The 15835-nt window shown below is 34.2% G+C and overlaps 1 protein-coding gene across 1 annotated transcript in view; it reads right to left on the minus strand.

Annotated features, from left to right (window-relative positions):
- The window catches only part of CrebA (Cyclic-AMP response element binding protein A), a 48107-nt gene extending 32807 nt beyond the window's left edge, over nt 1–15300 (minus strand). The window contains exons 1-2 of the mRNA XM_033346302.2: nt 14912–15300; nt 9363–9588 (exon numbers count right to left, since the gene is read on the minus strand). Of these exons, the coding sequence (XP_033202193.1) occupies nt 9363–9428 (66 nt within the window). The 5' untranslated portion in view covers nt 9429–9588; nt 14912–15300. The remainder of the gene's footprint in view (nt 1–9362; nt 9589–14911) is intronic.
- Between the last annotated feature and the right edge of the window lie 535 nt (nt 15301–15835).

Genomic DNA, 15835 nt, shown 5'->3' on the forward strand with positions numbered 1-15835 from the left:
GCACAAAATGTACGTAATGTGTAAAAATATGAATACAAAATATCCAGAGTACAGTACTTGGTATAATATTCAGTGGATGAAGCAAATTCTTATGTACATAGTATACAATTCAATTTGTTTAATTATTACAAGTTTATGAAAATATGAATTTGCATTAAAATTCCCAGTCTAGTAATGATGATTGAGCGGTGTTGTAATATTCTGAATATCTAAGATATTTTAATATGTAGTAGATAATTTAAAGATTAAAGTAAGCACATGATAATATCGTTAATGAGATTTGAGTATTTTCTATAGCTAAGTGAATTATTATTGAAGAAATATGATTTCATATATGTATGGAAAATGATTTTGTGCGTGCGAAACTGAGAACAATGAGTTGAGAACAACTACTGAAATATATTACAATATTCCACCTGGTTAAAATATTTCGGCAATAACGATTCTGGATCAGTAAATTCTAAGTTATGCTGATATCGTAAATGGTTGAAATATCTTGATAATAATATGATTAAAATATATTATTACGTATATTACGTATATATTAAACGTTTTGAGTTGAATCAATTATTCGAGAATTGTGAATTCTATCCTATCTCATTAACGAGGAGCACGATTTTAGATAAGGGAATCCTAAATTAGCGATACATATCGTTAAGAGTAAAAATTGATGGTTACATCGTAAGCGGTTAGGAATATTTTTCGTTGTAGGTGAATTATTAAGGAAGCGTGAGTGATCATTTTCTTGATATAATTTTAATAAAATAGCACATGGAAAGTTAAGAAAACGAGTAAAGTAAAGTTGCTAATTTAATACTTGCGATTTATCTCTTAATAATTTTATCTAAATTCAACTAGTAAATTCCGAAATATTAGATGTCACAGCGAAAACCGATTAATAAAGTCACAGCTACTTCGTAAAGTATACTAAAGATCAAGGCTACGTGCAAAAACATTTCCTTCTTTTCTTTTCTTTTTTCCTTTTTTTTTTTTTGCCAATGGACACATGTAGATAACGACGTAACGGAATTAATGGCAAAACATGGATTATGCACGGCCTGAATAAATAAACGATAACAAGTGGAGGATGTGCAACTTTATCGCTGGAACGATACCAGGAAATGCATTTTTTAATGATTCACGCTTCCCCTTCGACTTATATACACTTCTTAAGAATTATATAATTTGTCAATAAAATAGCTTGATTTGTAAACGTACAGTTATAGAATACCAGTACGGATTTATACAAACGTTTATCAGTGAAATAAATCAATTTGTGAATGTCTATCTACAGAATTCGACTTTAGATTCATACAAAAAATTTGTATATTATAATTCCTAGAATTCTGTACACTATCATAGAATTAATCGTTATTAATTTATTTCCTGAGGTCGATCGACGTTATATTAATATTTTATTACGTACGATATTACATAAACGCGGAGACACATCATACTAAGAAAATTCTTATGATTCATGACATCATTTAAATCGTTAAAGCAAAGTCCGAAGATCCAATCTCCTGAAATATTATACGCTCCATAAAATTAAAGGATCGCTAAATAATCCAACAGATATCCATTTTTGAAACGTTGCAACTTCGTGAAAAAAAGAAATTAGCAATTTAGCGATCATTCGATTTTGCGGACGAGTGTATTAATTAATAAACATTATACGTGTCAGTGATACGATCTTGTTTTCTTTGTTCTTATCATCTTACGAGAGTATGATATCGGAATTCGATAGTGCATTTATTGTTAGTGTTACAAAACAATGTAAAACATGATAAATCGTGACGAACGTGTGGCATCGTCACGAAATATAAACGTTAGAAAGAGAGTGATTTCGTGGTATCGCGAGTGTAGCTTCCTTCTCAGCTACGTGTTTCCGCTCGTGAACTCAGTACACGGTTGCTTCCGGTTTGTGCACCAAAAGCCAGCGAACCACGACACTCCTAGTGGTGGTTGCCACTAACACGACGTTATGCTTCGTTCTATCGCGAAGCCTAATTAGATTAGATACTTAATCAACGGTCATTGTATAGGGAAGACACTGTTCTCAGAGTCTGGTAAACGTATGAAATCGAAATCGCTTCGATTTACGAGAATAAAATCGCAAATCTATGAAAAGAAATAGCTAATAAAAATCATTTGGCGAAACGCTTTGACAAGGTATTAAATAATCAGTGTCTATATTCATTTTATACAGAGTGCTCGATACAGTGATCGATATTTTGTGCAACTTTTATTATATTTATATTATTTAGAGTTTCTTACAGGCAAATATTTCCAAGTTTCGAAATAACTCGATTTCATAAATAAATAGAGGAAAAAAGAGAAGGAGATTTTGTGCCATTTAATGTTATTTTATATTTTGCTTTACGATTCGATATTTAATCCTTACTATTTACTATTTTAGTCGCATAGCATTCAACACGGATACTGAATATTTCATTTAATCTTGTTAGAGAGTTTTACTAAACGATTTTTTTTAAACAATCAATGTTTTCATAGGTCTGTAGTTTTATTAACATAATAATAACACAGATAGTAAATATTTATGAAAATGGAAACAAAAACATTTTACTTTGTTACATACCGCATATCATTGACCGTTAACGAATCTAAACTATTATGTTCTACAGAATATATCCTTTGCAATATTTATAGAGGAGCACCGTTAATCGTCACAATGAGCATTCTATCAGAATGTGAGAAATACCTACTTCTATGCATTTCCTTCTTTAAAGCTTATCGTCCAACGATCGTTTTTTAAAAGCTACGTAAAGAAAAATTGGAACACGTTGATTTCATGAATAGATGTAAGCATTTTTAACTGGAATTATTATTTGCCTTTCTGATATATTTTTGCCCAAACCGCCGTGATTATCCCCACTATAGTTTTAATAAGAAATATCAATTTACAGATAGACGGTACATATTTCACACGAGTTGTGAAAACAAAATATTCCTATTACCATTCCAAAACATACATTTCCACAATATACCCATTAATCACAAGCAATTTCAGTAATTATTTTTAATTCCTCTTACACTACGTATATATTTACATCACAGCAAACGTGTATTTCATAGAGGTCAAAAAATTAATTAACCAGTCGATCGTCAATTGTACCAATAAGCTTCGATATTTAGTGAAACTATCTCTGTCGCTATTTATATGATTAAGGCAATCATCCATACCGCATACTAATTTTTTAATAAGCGTATGTCTGCGACAATCGCCTCGTAGCTCTTATGTACATTCCCATAATCATTAATAACAGTCGTTAACGCTAATAAAATTTAAACAATTTCTATATAACTCACGCCATTCCAAACAAACCATAAACTCGTAAAAATGTTCCATATAAAATGTTCAATTATCATTATTAATTTTTTCAGTCAGTACGTATATTTTATAAACTACTTAGAATAAGACATTTTCCTGGCAGCAAATTTGAGAATCTTGCGAATAAAGATGGTCAGACCAGCCAGCATTTCGCGATTCCTCGAACGAGGTCTCAACTTTGCTTTTTAAAAATTTCTTTCAGGCTAGTCGAGACCTAGTTCAGTCCCAATGGTGCTTTAAATATTATATCAGGGTGGAAGTGAACATCAGAAGTGTACGACGTTGAACTGGAGCACGACTTTCGAGGCGATTTTGTTGCCGCCATTGCTTCGGACCGTACGATCCGAGTCCTTGGCGACTCGTACCCTAGTTTTACCGCAATTTAGTACATGTGATACGTCCCACATCGTTTTAAATCGTCACGGACCAGCTGCTTGCACAACGATCGCGTTAAAAATAGCGATGTCAGAAAACGACACTGTAATTGGGAGAAATCAAAGAAACAATCTTTGATCCCGTGCAGACATAACAAATCGCCGGCACGTTAGGAGGAAGATCCCGACCAACGAGGCTGATTTATTCCAGAAAAAATTCTTCGAATCCTCACGCTTGTCACGAGTTCCAAGGAGAACTCCACTAGTCATATAGTTAACTATTATTTTTTTCTAAAAGGACCATTTGTGCTAGATACAAAGTCTGACGATGTGGCGATAAATTAGTCACGGTTCTCAACTTGGAATAATGATTTTCCTTTCACGCCTTTCGTGGAATGCTATGCGGCTCTTTGGATATATTATATTAAGAAAGAATACGTGCCACTATTATGTCTTAAAGACGATGATGTAGAAAAGAAAGTAACAGATGCTCGCTTCGGTCGTCGTTCAAAACATTAGATTTTATAAGTAACTTTTTGCAATATTCAAGCGAAATGAATTCCACAAACAGAATGATTCTACGGAATTCAAATAGGAGGAAGATAGTACTATTAGATCGCGTTTGAAATTCAAATGCATTAGTCGGTGAAAAAAAAACATAATTATAATATGCACTACTAACTTATATTCCTCGTGCATTTAACGTCTTAACCGCATGCATTTTTATATAATATTAAGAATAAGATATAATAACAACGAACAATAACATTTAATAATATCAATTATCAACGATATTTAAAGATACATTCATGAGATCAACTTCTCCTAGCGTTTTTCCCACATGCAGTGCCAGAATCTCACCTTCAATGTCGCAGTGTATAAAAAGGACAAACGCAGACATAAAAAGTGATTGCAAGAAATAAACGCGCATATGGTCAAGGCGAAAAGCTTCGTATCGGCTCGGTTGCCAACCAAACCTTCTTCCTAACAAATCTCTGTCCGTAATAGAAATTGAAAGGCAATCTGTGCCTCCGCGATGGCTCGTCATATTTGGGGGAGGGGGTCAATCCCCTTTTACTCAATTACGTCATCTCTCAGACGGTACTGTAGAGGCGTATACTACTACGCTTTCCAGCGAACCGAGTCGTTAAACTTAACGGTGACCACCACGGGGAAAACCTGCGTCTGTTGTTCCGCGCAACAAAGGAAAAGACGAGACGAAAAAACCGAGAATGGTCTGTTGGCGAAATTTAATTCATAGATAAATTCCAATGTAACTCGTACTTTATATATCGAACTTCAAAATCTCAAAATACAATAAATTCAGGAAAATTTTAGCTGCAATAGCCGGAGATGGCTTTGCATCGAGTAAGTCCAATAAATGTTCTTGATCCAAATTGATCGTTACGATAAGTCCAGGCATTAATCTTCGGACAAGTTTTTATACAAGTAACAGGGAAACGATTCCTGACCTATATTAAATCAATTTACGATCGCTTGCTATGCCTTGCATTAACACGTAGAAAACAAAATTTAGACAAAATAAAGTACTTCGAATGACGGGGATTTAAATACATAAGATAAGGTCTTTGTATCAAATTCTTTCGATTTGGTTTTGCTTTCAAGTTTTTATCTCCAATAATAATTACAAACAGAGTGGCTTTCCTACGTTTGTAATACTTCAAGCTACAAAAAGACCCAAAAACCATATATTATCGTATTTATATATAAATTCTATAAACCGTATATCATAGAGAAAAAGAAAAGAATTAAATTAGAACTTTTCATAATAAAATTCGCTAAATATACGCCTGCTACTGTATATCTTCTTCGGTAGTAGTAATTAAACATTTTTTACTGCTTTTAATAGCTACTATATGCCTCTAAACTTCCGTTAGAACGATTCAAAACCCGTTCTTCCAACCAACTATGTACATATTATTTTATAAGAATCTATGTAAAAACAGACACTCGTTAACCCAGCGATCCAGAATTCGCAGACACGATCGGTTATTTTTACAGACATTTTTTACGACACCTTGTTCCATCGTTTCACCTAACGTTATCGCGATTTTTCTTTATTGCGTAACGAAAGACAAGAGGCAAATCTTTGTCTTTTCCGTCAGAGAGAACACGTAGATGGTGCACGGTTACGTACAGTGCACCACACTGACAGTATCTTCGTAATCGCTCTTAATTAAACTAAACTAAGGTCTTAGTATTAAAAAAATCTTTTGCTCGTTAAAAATGGAAAGAAACATAATTCGAGATAACAATGTGACACACTTTGGCTATTCGATATAACGTAATATACGAATACGTAAATTCTCGTTCACCTTTCAATAAAAAAAAAAAAAAATATAACGAATTTGTTTTTCTTTGAGCCTGTATAATATGAAAAATATTAACTCTGTTGCAAATATTCCTTATAGTAACTCGTGCAAGTATTTGAACACTTACTATAAAAATAGTCACGTATGTCACGTATATACTCGACTGTCTGGTGTAAGCGTGTTACATAAAACATTTTGAAATTTCATTAGCGCTGCATGAGATACGACTATCGCGATTATATTCGTAAAATTTCAATTCGATCTAAAATCGTATCGTACGCAAAAGTTGGAAAGCGTTTACTGCAAATGTACATATTTGATGAAAAATTAGTATACAGCACGAATAGCTGATTTTAAACGTATGATAAGTGTTAAACATCGTCCCACTGAGAATAGAGACTTACTGATACAATGTACAATCGACTGTTTCAATATTTCGATGATCTCTGAAAGATGTACGCTTGCATTAGCATTGACCACAAAAAGTATTTACACTTTGCCTTCTTCCGAATGAAATATATTTTGATCGCGTTCTACATACATTTCATTTTCATAGAATTAAATTTTTATACTCATACTCTTAAATAATACGAAATTTAATATACTTGAAGCCAATTGATCAATATATCATACACGCAATAACGAATAGCAATAATATTCAAATACTTCTCGTAACTACCGTATAGGATTATGATAAACTATAGCTTGGTTCTTGATGGGTTAACAAATTAAAAATCATTTACTACGATAGCAAATTCACGCATAACCATGTCGTTAATAAAGATTCCATGCTCGAAGGAGCATGATCGTTAAGGAAGGTTGGTAGTAAGGAGGCGCCAGGTCAAGTGGAAAGGAAATTATGCGATGAATATTCGATAAGAAGGTAAATTTCATCGGATCCTGTCAAAGAGTAATTAGCAAACGATAATATAATTGGTCGGTGAGGGAAGAAGAGGCGTCGAGAAGGCGGTCAGTGACTAATATAGCTGTAAACACGATGCAAATGACGTAATCATGCGAATCAGGATGGATTGTATTGGACAAATAAACGTTCGTGTAAATATTAACTCGACGATTACCGCACGTTCCCTGATTTAATTCTCTCGATTTTGAAATATTTTCTGAATGGATTTGGAAATTAGAAACGGTGACAATTATGAATGAGGCTTTAAATTTATGACGTAAATAAATTTCTGTCTACCGTTTTCTGTTGCAAATTGTTGTTGTCCATATAATATCCAATTCTTTATTTTCGATCAACATTTTACTGTTATAGCGCTTGTTCGTGATAAATATGAATCGATAGTGTGGTAAACTCGTAGCATAAATTTCAGCTTCTTTCGAACATTCTCCTGTCGCGAACTCTTTTTTTAAGTAGATCAACGTTCAATGTTCAATGTTCCATCTACCTGGAACTGAAACTCCTTCGCTGAAATCTATACGTAAGTCATAATTTTATCAAAAATATCGATAGTTTATATAATTATAAATTTTTAAAATAACGATAAAAATGTTTAACGACGTAATCGAAATGTAATTCTTTCGCTTCCCCCGGCACTGAAAAATGTAAATGTGGGAGCGTAAGGTGCGACAAGCTGTTTATACAGGTGAATAAACTGACACTAATATGTGCAGCCTTTTACACTCCAACATTAAACATTTCTCGTTGAACGATATTATAAAATGAATACTCGATGTAGATTTAAAAATATTTTTATCATCATGTGTACGAAGAGTAACCGAACCGTAACGAAACAGCTCTTCTTTTCCTCCGTGGAAACTTGAGTTTCGTAAAATAATTACGACGAGATATTCCATTACAATTACGTAAGTTCCACTCTTGAAGGTAAAAATAGCCGGTATAAATTAATTAAGAAGCTAAACAGTTGCCGAGTTGAAACATAATATTAAAACGCTTATTGGATGGGTCTTAAACGATTTACAGGGCTTTAAATGTCAGGTTTAATTAAGAAGCGTCTAATATCGGAAAATAATTGAAAAGTTTGAAAGGCCGCAAATTCAAAAAGTTGAATATTTGAATAATTCGAAAATCATAGAATTAAAACTCGCGATTTCACAAAATTTGATCGAAGGCATCAAAATTTTCAAGTCCTAACATTTCGGAATTTGAATATTCATAAATTTCAATATTCCGATATTCTTATATTTCAAAACTTTTTAATTCTAAAATCCTACAGTTTTTAAATTGCGAAATTAGGGAGTTTGAAAATTTAAATACTGAAGAATTCCAAGTTTTGAGAATTAAATTAAAGAATTCAGAAATTCGCAATCTTTACCTAATACAAAATAACTGGACGTTCAAATAACCATCGCAAAGAGTCAATATCATCCACTTTAATTTCCTCAATTGAAATTAACCAACATACTTTGCCACGGATAACCTAACCCAACGACTTCCTCTTCTAAAACGTCCATTACGCCCAACGAATCAATACCAAAGATACTTGCGACCGCCTCCAGAAAACGTAAGAAGTGAAATACCTCGATTCAATCTCTATTGTTCATCTACAGGAACCGCGGCAAACTAATTACACGTTAACAAGCTTTGGCAATGCAATCTGTCAGCAGAAGCAGGAAGCAGAAATACGAAACACTCGTCTTACCTATTTTTCTTCGACACTCGTTTCCTCTCGTTCGTTTACCTATCGAAAACTTTCTCGTATCGCGAGGATTCAACGCGTGAGAGAAATGGACTATATCCATCCTCGTGCGAGTACAGGTAACGTTCCTGGCACACATACTTTGCAAACACGGTTTTCGTACGAGAAGTATAAGAATTTTTGGTAGAACAATGTCGGAAAATTAAAGGGAAACTGCGATGTACAATAAAGCGAACTTAGTAGGAGAACGATCTTCCAAGTCTAATTGTGATATACGATTTATTGACGAAAAAATATCGGTCACGAGGGCTGCTCTGTTATCAAATGAAAGAAAATTAGGACATTTTTGTATATAGCAGTGAAGACGAAAATTGGCTAACTTTAAAGTTTATACGAATTTTCTTTCATCTTCGATACAGTACAACCCCCTGCGTTCGAACCTCTATTACATAAATATATTAAAAGTTAGATACGTCATTGTATCTATTATTTTGTTGGTATTCGTCAAATAATATTTTATTGTCGTATAGTCTACTCTACGTATAATACGGTACAGATTTTCGCTCTATAAGGTTGTTAGATACCTGTGTATAAATTGTATACCCGTTATGCACGCAAATTATGAATAACAATCAGAAGCAATAGAGAGAAAATGAGGCAAAATAAACGACGATGTACTTACCGGTTCGGAGAGATAGGACTCCCACAGTTCCCTGAGATCGCTGCTTCCCACGTCGTAGAATTCCATGATCCTAAGCTTGCTCGATCGTTCCTAGTGTCGTGCCGTTGCCAGTCAATGAATTGCCGTATAGTCTGCCCATGGAGGATAAAGAATATCAGAAGAATACGGACACGATCTCTCCTCGAGGATTCATTGTCTTCCAAGGATACCGGCAGACCGACACTTTCTGAAGGCAAAACGTTCGAGAAGGTTGAACGATCGGTGTACAGTAGCATTCAAAAATATTTACATGCTTTATCTTACTTTTGATCTGATATCATTTAATTAGATAGTTTGATTGAACTACTATCTTTAATTGGAGAAAATGAATTTCTTATACAGAACGTTTCAGCGATCGTGACACGATTATCGAGGAAACGATTCCACGCGAAAAAATAAGTAAAAAATGTAGAATAATAATTGTTTATTTTATTGAATAGAACTTTCTATTTGTATTAGGCATTCTTTTTTAATAAGAAGTTTCTCGGAAACGATTATTCTATATTTATTTTTTTACGTATACCTTCCTCTTATATAAAGTCACAGCCTTGCCAATAGTTTACACGATTACCAAGGCGCTCTATATAAATTGGTTATCCTGCGCAGAATTCAGATAGTCGAAGTCCTGCTGTAGAATATTACGACGCGAAGCAGTAGGAAAGTGAACATTTCGGAATTCTCATTTCTTGTACGGTCTGTTCTATCACATGAGAAACTCTTTATCTTTGGATTGTTTGACTTTTGATTTCTAAACTGTGACTCAGATTCTTTTAGACTGATGGAAAGATTATGATAGACGGTTACCTCAAGTTGATGAGATAAATATATAGAAATAAACATTTTATAACTTTAAAATACTATTACGATATAGTAAACCACTAAATCTTTCCGAAACTAATTCGATAATACGTCTTAAATCATTTTTCTAATATTGCTGGAACCGATAGGAATACAGAATTCTATTGAAAATGGGACTGCATTTCTCGTTTGAAAAATTATTTTACAGTTTTGCGTTATTAGATTTCCCATAAATACAAGCATTCGCGGTCTATTTATAAGCGTGTTTCTGTGATTGGCGTTATCTTGTCTTCCGCATAGTCAATATAGAATGATCGAACTATATTCGATCCCAATTAAGTATGGCAAGTACCATTAGTAATTTCGAACGGTCGTTAATTTTATTCCTACGTTTTCCTCTTTTTTCCTTTACCTCTATATAGGCCAATGACAACGCGAAGAATTTCTACGCTAGCAAACAGTTTCAAAATAATGATAGTAGCTGGGAAAAATATTTGAACACTTAGCATAGAAAACTTACACTCGAAATTTTACATTTCATTGAATTTCGTTTCGTAATGAAGCGTGAAAATGTTTCGTATAATACATAATATATTCGTAAAATGTTTCTGCAAATGTTTGAATATTTTCGTCAGCAGTTGCATATATTATAAATTCGAGTAGAAATAATTATATTTTTATAGCGACGTCGAAGAAAAATCAGAGAAATTGAACGAACTATTGTTTTCACTCGTGTCTTTATGACATGGAGAAGTGCAAATCGGTTGAATGTGAATCGTAACGTTTGCGAACACGATTTGGTATTTAATATATTCTATTATTCTATCAGTGCAACACGATGCAACGACTGTACCAGAGCTTGTATACTGTAACGAGATCAATGGACCTGTCTGTATGAGTTAAGTACATATGTATATATGTATAGTGTTCTCGCGGAGAGAAGGAGAATCGAACGCGTTGCGAAATGAACTGCGATGCGTTCGCTTGGAAAACAATGGAGAATTTCTTCAAAGACAAAAGAGTATCTTTGCTTTACTTTTAAAAGAGACTCGTGGAAGCTTCATTTATATATTTATTTCGAAATTTTGATTTCGATCTTGATTTCGATTTTTTAAACCTTCTTTTACCTCTCTTTTAGTCCTTCTAGCCTTCGTGATACTAATTGTCGGTTATCACATTACAAATTCGTAATTGCAGTCGTTAACAGGGTTAAGTATCGAGTTAAGTATATCGTTCTACCGAATAAAAGAGGCATGAGAACGAAAGGAATTACGGCCATGGTTGTAAAAGAAAGAAGGAAGGAAATTTCCATAGAGTTCCCACTGTAGTTTCTTTGACTCATATTCTACACAGAGTACTGTTACTCAAAATCCTGTTGAGCGATAATTTTCAATTTTAGTCAACGCTAATCAGTTTTCTTTCGTATAAGAGTTTCATAGCATAGCGATGCAAATACGATAAAAATGTGTCATCCTGCATATTCTCAATTAACTATTTCATTGAAATTTTATTAATGTCATCTATGTAATATATATTCATTCATATACATTCATTATGAAGATGAAAATGTAAAAAATAAATTATCTGTAATTTAACAAAACTAACGACACAACAGAGGAAAGAAGAAGCCATGAAAACAATCGCGCTCAAAATTACACTATCGACAACAATCCAGATTTCACGAAGAAGAAGAGTTTCCAGGAAATGAAACAAAATTTCCGAACGGTAAACTCCCAACGAGTGCTCGTTGTGGCATAGCGCGCTATGTTTACACAATTCCGACAATTATCAGCAGCTGCGGGTACATTAGCGAGGTCTGTTGTTCTTCCTGAGCACACGTTACTAAATGTGCGTTAAAAAAACGATCGTATAACAAACTTTTAAACGGTATGTATGTTGGACTCTTCTTCGATCGTTCAACCGATCCGCCTTACTTTATCTCTGTCCCGCCAATAAATTTGAAACCAATCATCAGCCTCGTATTAATCGTGTCCGACCTTTTACTCAACTGGGAAGAGTTCCACATGTTCACCGATATCAAACAGAACCGGTATATTTCAAGGAAACACAGTTGAACATAAAAACAGGTTCGCGAAACTTTAACGTGAAAATGTATCGAGCGATGGCTCGTAACTAGAACAGTCCAAATTTCGGTCTTTTCATATAGTGGGATCCACCCTGGTAATCGCAACATAGTGGAATCGTTAATATGCAACAAAAATACAAAAAAATATCTGTTTATATAAAAAAAAGTTACAGTAAATAAGAATTCATATGTTATAGTTAATTTACGTTACGAATATTATTGGCTATGAAAACATTTTTTGGTTATCACTAAATACCGTCGATAACGAACATTTTTTTTGTTACTTCCGACCATCGTAGCTTTTCATTCGCATTATCGATAATTAGTATCTCTCTAAAAGGAAAGGAACCAAAGAGTTGAACTTTAGCAATTACCGCAATATAATGGTTATTTCATTTAAAATATTTAACATGTATTATTTTACTCCTGTAAAAAAGGCAAACATGGACATAAGTGGTTTTTGCTATGTACCTTTTAATTATTTTAACGAAAATAATTTATTGAACAGGTACTTACGTGTTATGTACATATGTACGTATCTTTGATCGATAGCAGGATCGAGATAACGAGCGGTAACATTTTTTCCGGAACACGAGCGTAGAGTATGATAGATACACCTTTGATTATCGTTTGAACGAAATACTATGTCGTTAAATTTTTTACTCGCGTTTTTATAACTACGAGGCAAACATAAAATCCTCATTTCTTTAGAGATTGAAACGATTCGAAACATTTAATAAAGATTATACATTTTTGAATGTTATTGATTTTCTTCTAACAGAAAGTTCATACAATTTTTCTACTCCAACTTACACGATGGTTAATTGAAATGATAACAAAGTTTCGAGAATTAAACTTAGCCGCTCGAAGTTGTACATTTGCTAATTTTCATAATTTTCTAAGAAATCTTTATGTTTACTAATAACTAGTAATTTTTTCTGTCGAAAGCTGATAATTCTACAAACGTTCAGAACACTACCCATTACTATTTTTATTGAAAAACTCTTAGATACTTATTTAGTCTTTTACAAATAACTGAAAAACGAAAGCAATAAATAGTATTCAATTTGTAATAAATATCAACAGGTGTTCTAATACTATTGATACGTTAATGTATGTAAGTAGACGATTAAAAAATTACATAATATGTATACATATGCAGAAAATTAACAAATGAAAGTATATATGTATCTAGAGGGTTAAAAAGTATATGTATATAATACATACGTAACTATCAATTCATATGATGTTATAGGAGGTTTATTAACGTTTAATAGCTATCCGTCTGCTACTCTCGTCTGATGAAAAGGTCATGCTCGAAGTAGAATTTGTATCATGATGAAATTGTCACGTTTCGTTTTACGATATTGCAAAACAGATTGGCATATACGTGAGAGATTCGACTGCCTCTTTGTATACAAATATTTGAGCAACATACGAGATAACGTTTTGAAAAAAGCATCGGCAACTGTTTTATCAATGTTAACGCAATGCCGGTTGTGTGAACCGCCCTTCAACGCGATACAATGCTTTTAAACCGAATCAAACGCTCCCCTCCTACCCGCATTCAGCTTCCACATAACGCACCCGGTATTATCATTAACGTTTAGTTTCACATTCCCATTAAACACCACCATGTCGCACTCTCTATCCTCTCGTGAACTCTATTTCCATTATAACCGTCCTTAACATGAGAAAATATTTCAAAGACATTAACACATGGCCGACCGTGCGAATTGGGAATAACACTTTTAAACTCAAGCACACATAAAACACACAACGCCCAAACAATAAAATAACGATCGTTTTATAACTCGTATAACTTTCACAAAATGCATGAAAATAAAAATATGTTTTAAAATTTAATATTCAATTGAAGTATGGTGATGTTTAAAACAGAAATTTTATAATTTGACAACACGAAATTGGCAAACATATCAATTATATCCTTTTTTTCAACACTAAAGAGATTCAACTAAGGTTATGTTTGTTTTTGAAAATAATTAACTAACAAAAGATAAATTGAACAAGACATACATACGTTTCTTCCGTCATTTCAATGAAAAATGACTATCAGCATCATATTTTATTCTGAACTATATTGTTACAAATGTTAAAAATGTATCTAAACATATATTATATCGGCACAAAACGAACGCGATGTATGTATCACTAAGTAAGATGAACAAATCTTTCCAATTGGCCTTACAACAATATATTCTAAAATCAATAAATTGTCTATATGTTAACATACATAAACTCTGTTCAGGTAGTGCCATAAATAGAACGCAATTGGAAAAATAAATACGAAAGTATTAAATGAAGATAGAGTTACAGCTGGATTGGCGCGACAAGTGGTTGTTCAGACTGATACACAAACAAATTCGACGAAAATAGTACAATCGTCCTTAGTTGTGAGTAATTTCTACACAAATCGTCAAGAGGATTACCCCTTCGCCTACTAATACACCCACTCGATGCAATCGAAATGCACCAGATGGAACGAAGTACCGGCTCAATGTGACCGACTTGCACGCGCGTACACGTGCACTCGATTACAAGTATATTTGTATCTCGATAAACAATCCATTTGCAGAAGATATATAACATACGAGCTAATACTTACCGAAGAAAAGCTGGGGAACCGCGAATTCCCGTTGGTACAAGGAAAAATCACCCCGATGGAACGAGTAAAATTACACAAATATCTTGAGCGTAACAGAAAGGCCACAGCACTGATCGAACGGAACCCGCACTGTACCATACGATGCACTGTTCGCAACCAAGGCGCCAATGAACATGCAGGAAATCGGGACAGCGGGATCGATAGCCAACACCCGTACACCTATGAACGTATCGGGCCACCAATAGGTTACACGAAAGCAAGCTCTTCGCCGTAAGCTCGCCGCCAAACACGGATGACCTGACCTTCGATCGGTAAAGTCGACTTCCGTATAAACCAAAGACGGAACGATACACGCGCGTTCACGTTCTCCGCGTAAATGCGCGATCGGTCGCACGTGCTGCCCGGCCGAACCCTCGCTTGTTCTGTTCGTTAACCAATCAACGCGGACCACCTGTTAGCAGCGTACTGAACTCTCGTAGCACGCCGCACAGAGAACGATGCGCGCGCAACCGTTCCTTTTCCCGCTCCGTCATGGCGGCCAGTAGTTTGAAATCGGGTTCCACCGGCTTACGTGCGTCGCGATAATGTTTGATAATTGTGCTTTGCGTGTGCAGTGTAGTTTGGGCCAGATTCGAAACGATTCATTCGGCAGTGGAAAATTGTGTGGAGTGTTGAGTGTTTGGGAAGTGACTAATGGAAGAAAATTTTTGGAAAGGGGTGGATTGATGGAATGGCGGATAAGATCTCCTTGGACAATACTGCACCATATTTTTATAGAATTATTACAGAACAGGGATAGTTCGAGCATATTCCAGTAACTGTAAGTATATTGTTATATCTTTAAGATTAACGAGACTCGAGTATCGTGATATGTAATGTAACATTTCGAAAAGTTAAGACACGGGTAATGAAGTATCTGATCGT

This window comes from Bombus vancouverensis, chromosome 13, assembly GCF_051014615.1.
Source record: "Bombus vancouverensis nearcticus chromosome 13, iyBomVanc1_principal, whole genome shotgun sequence".
NCBI classification, from domain to species: Eukaryota; Metazoa; Arthropoda; class Insecta; order Hymenoptera; family Apidae; genus Bombus; species Bombus vancouverensis.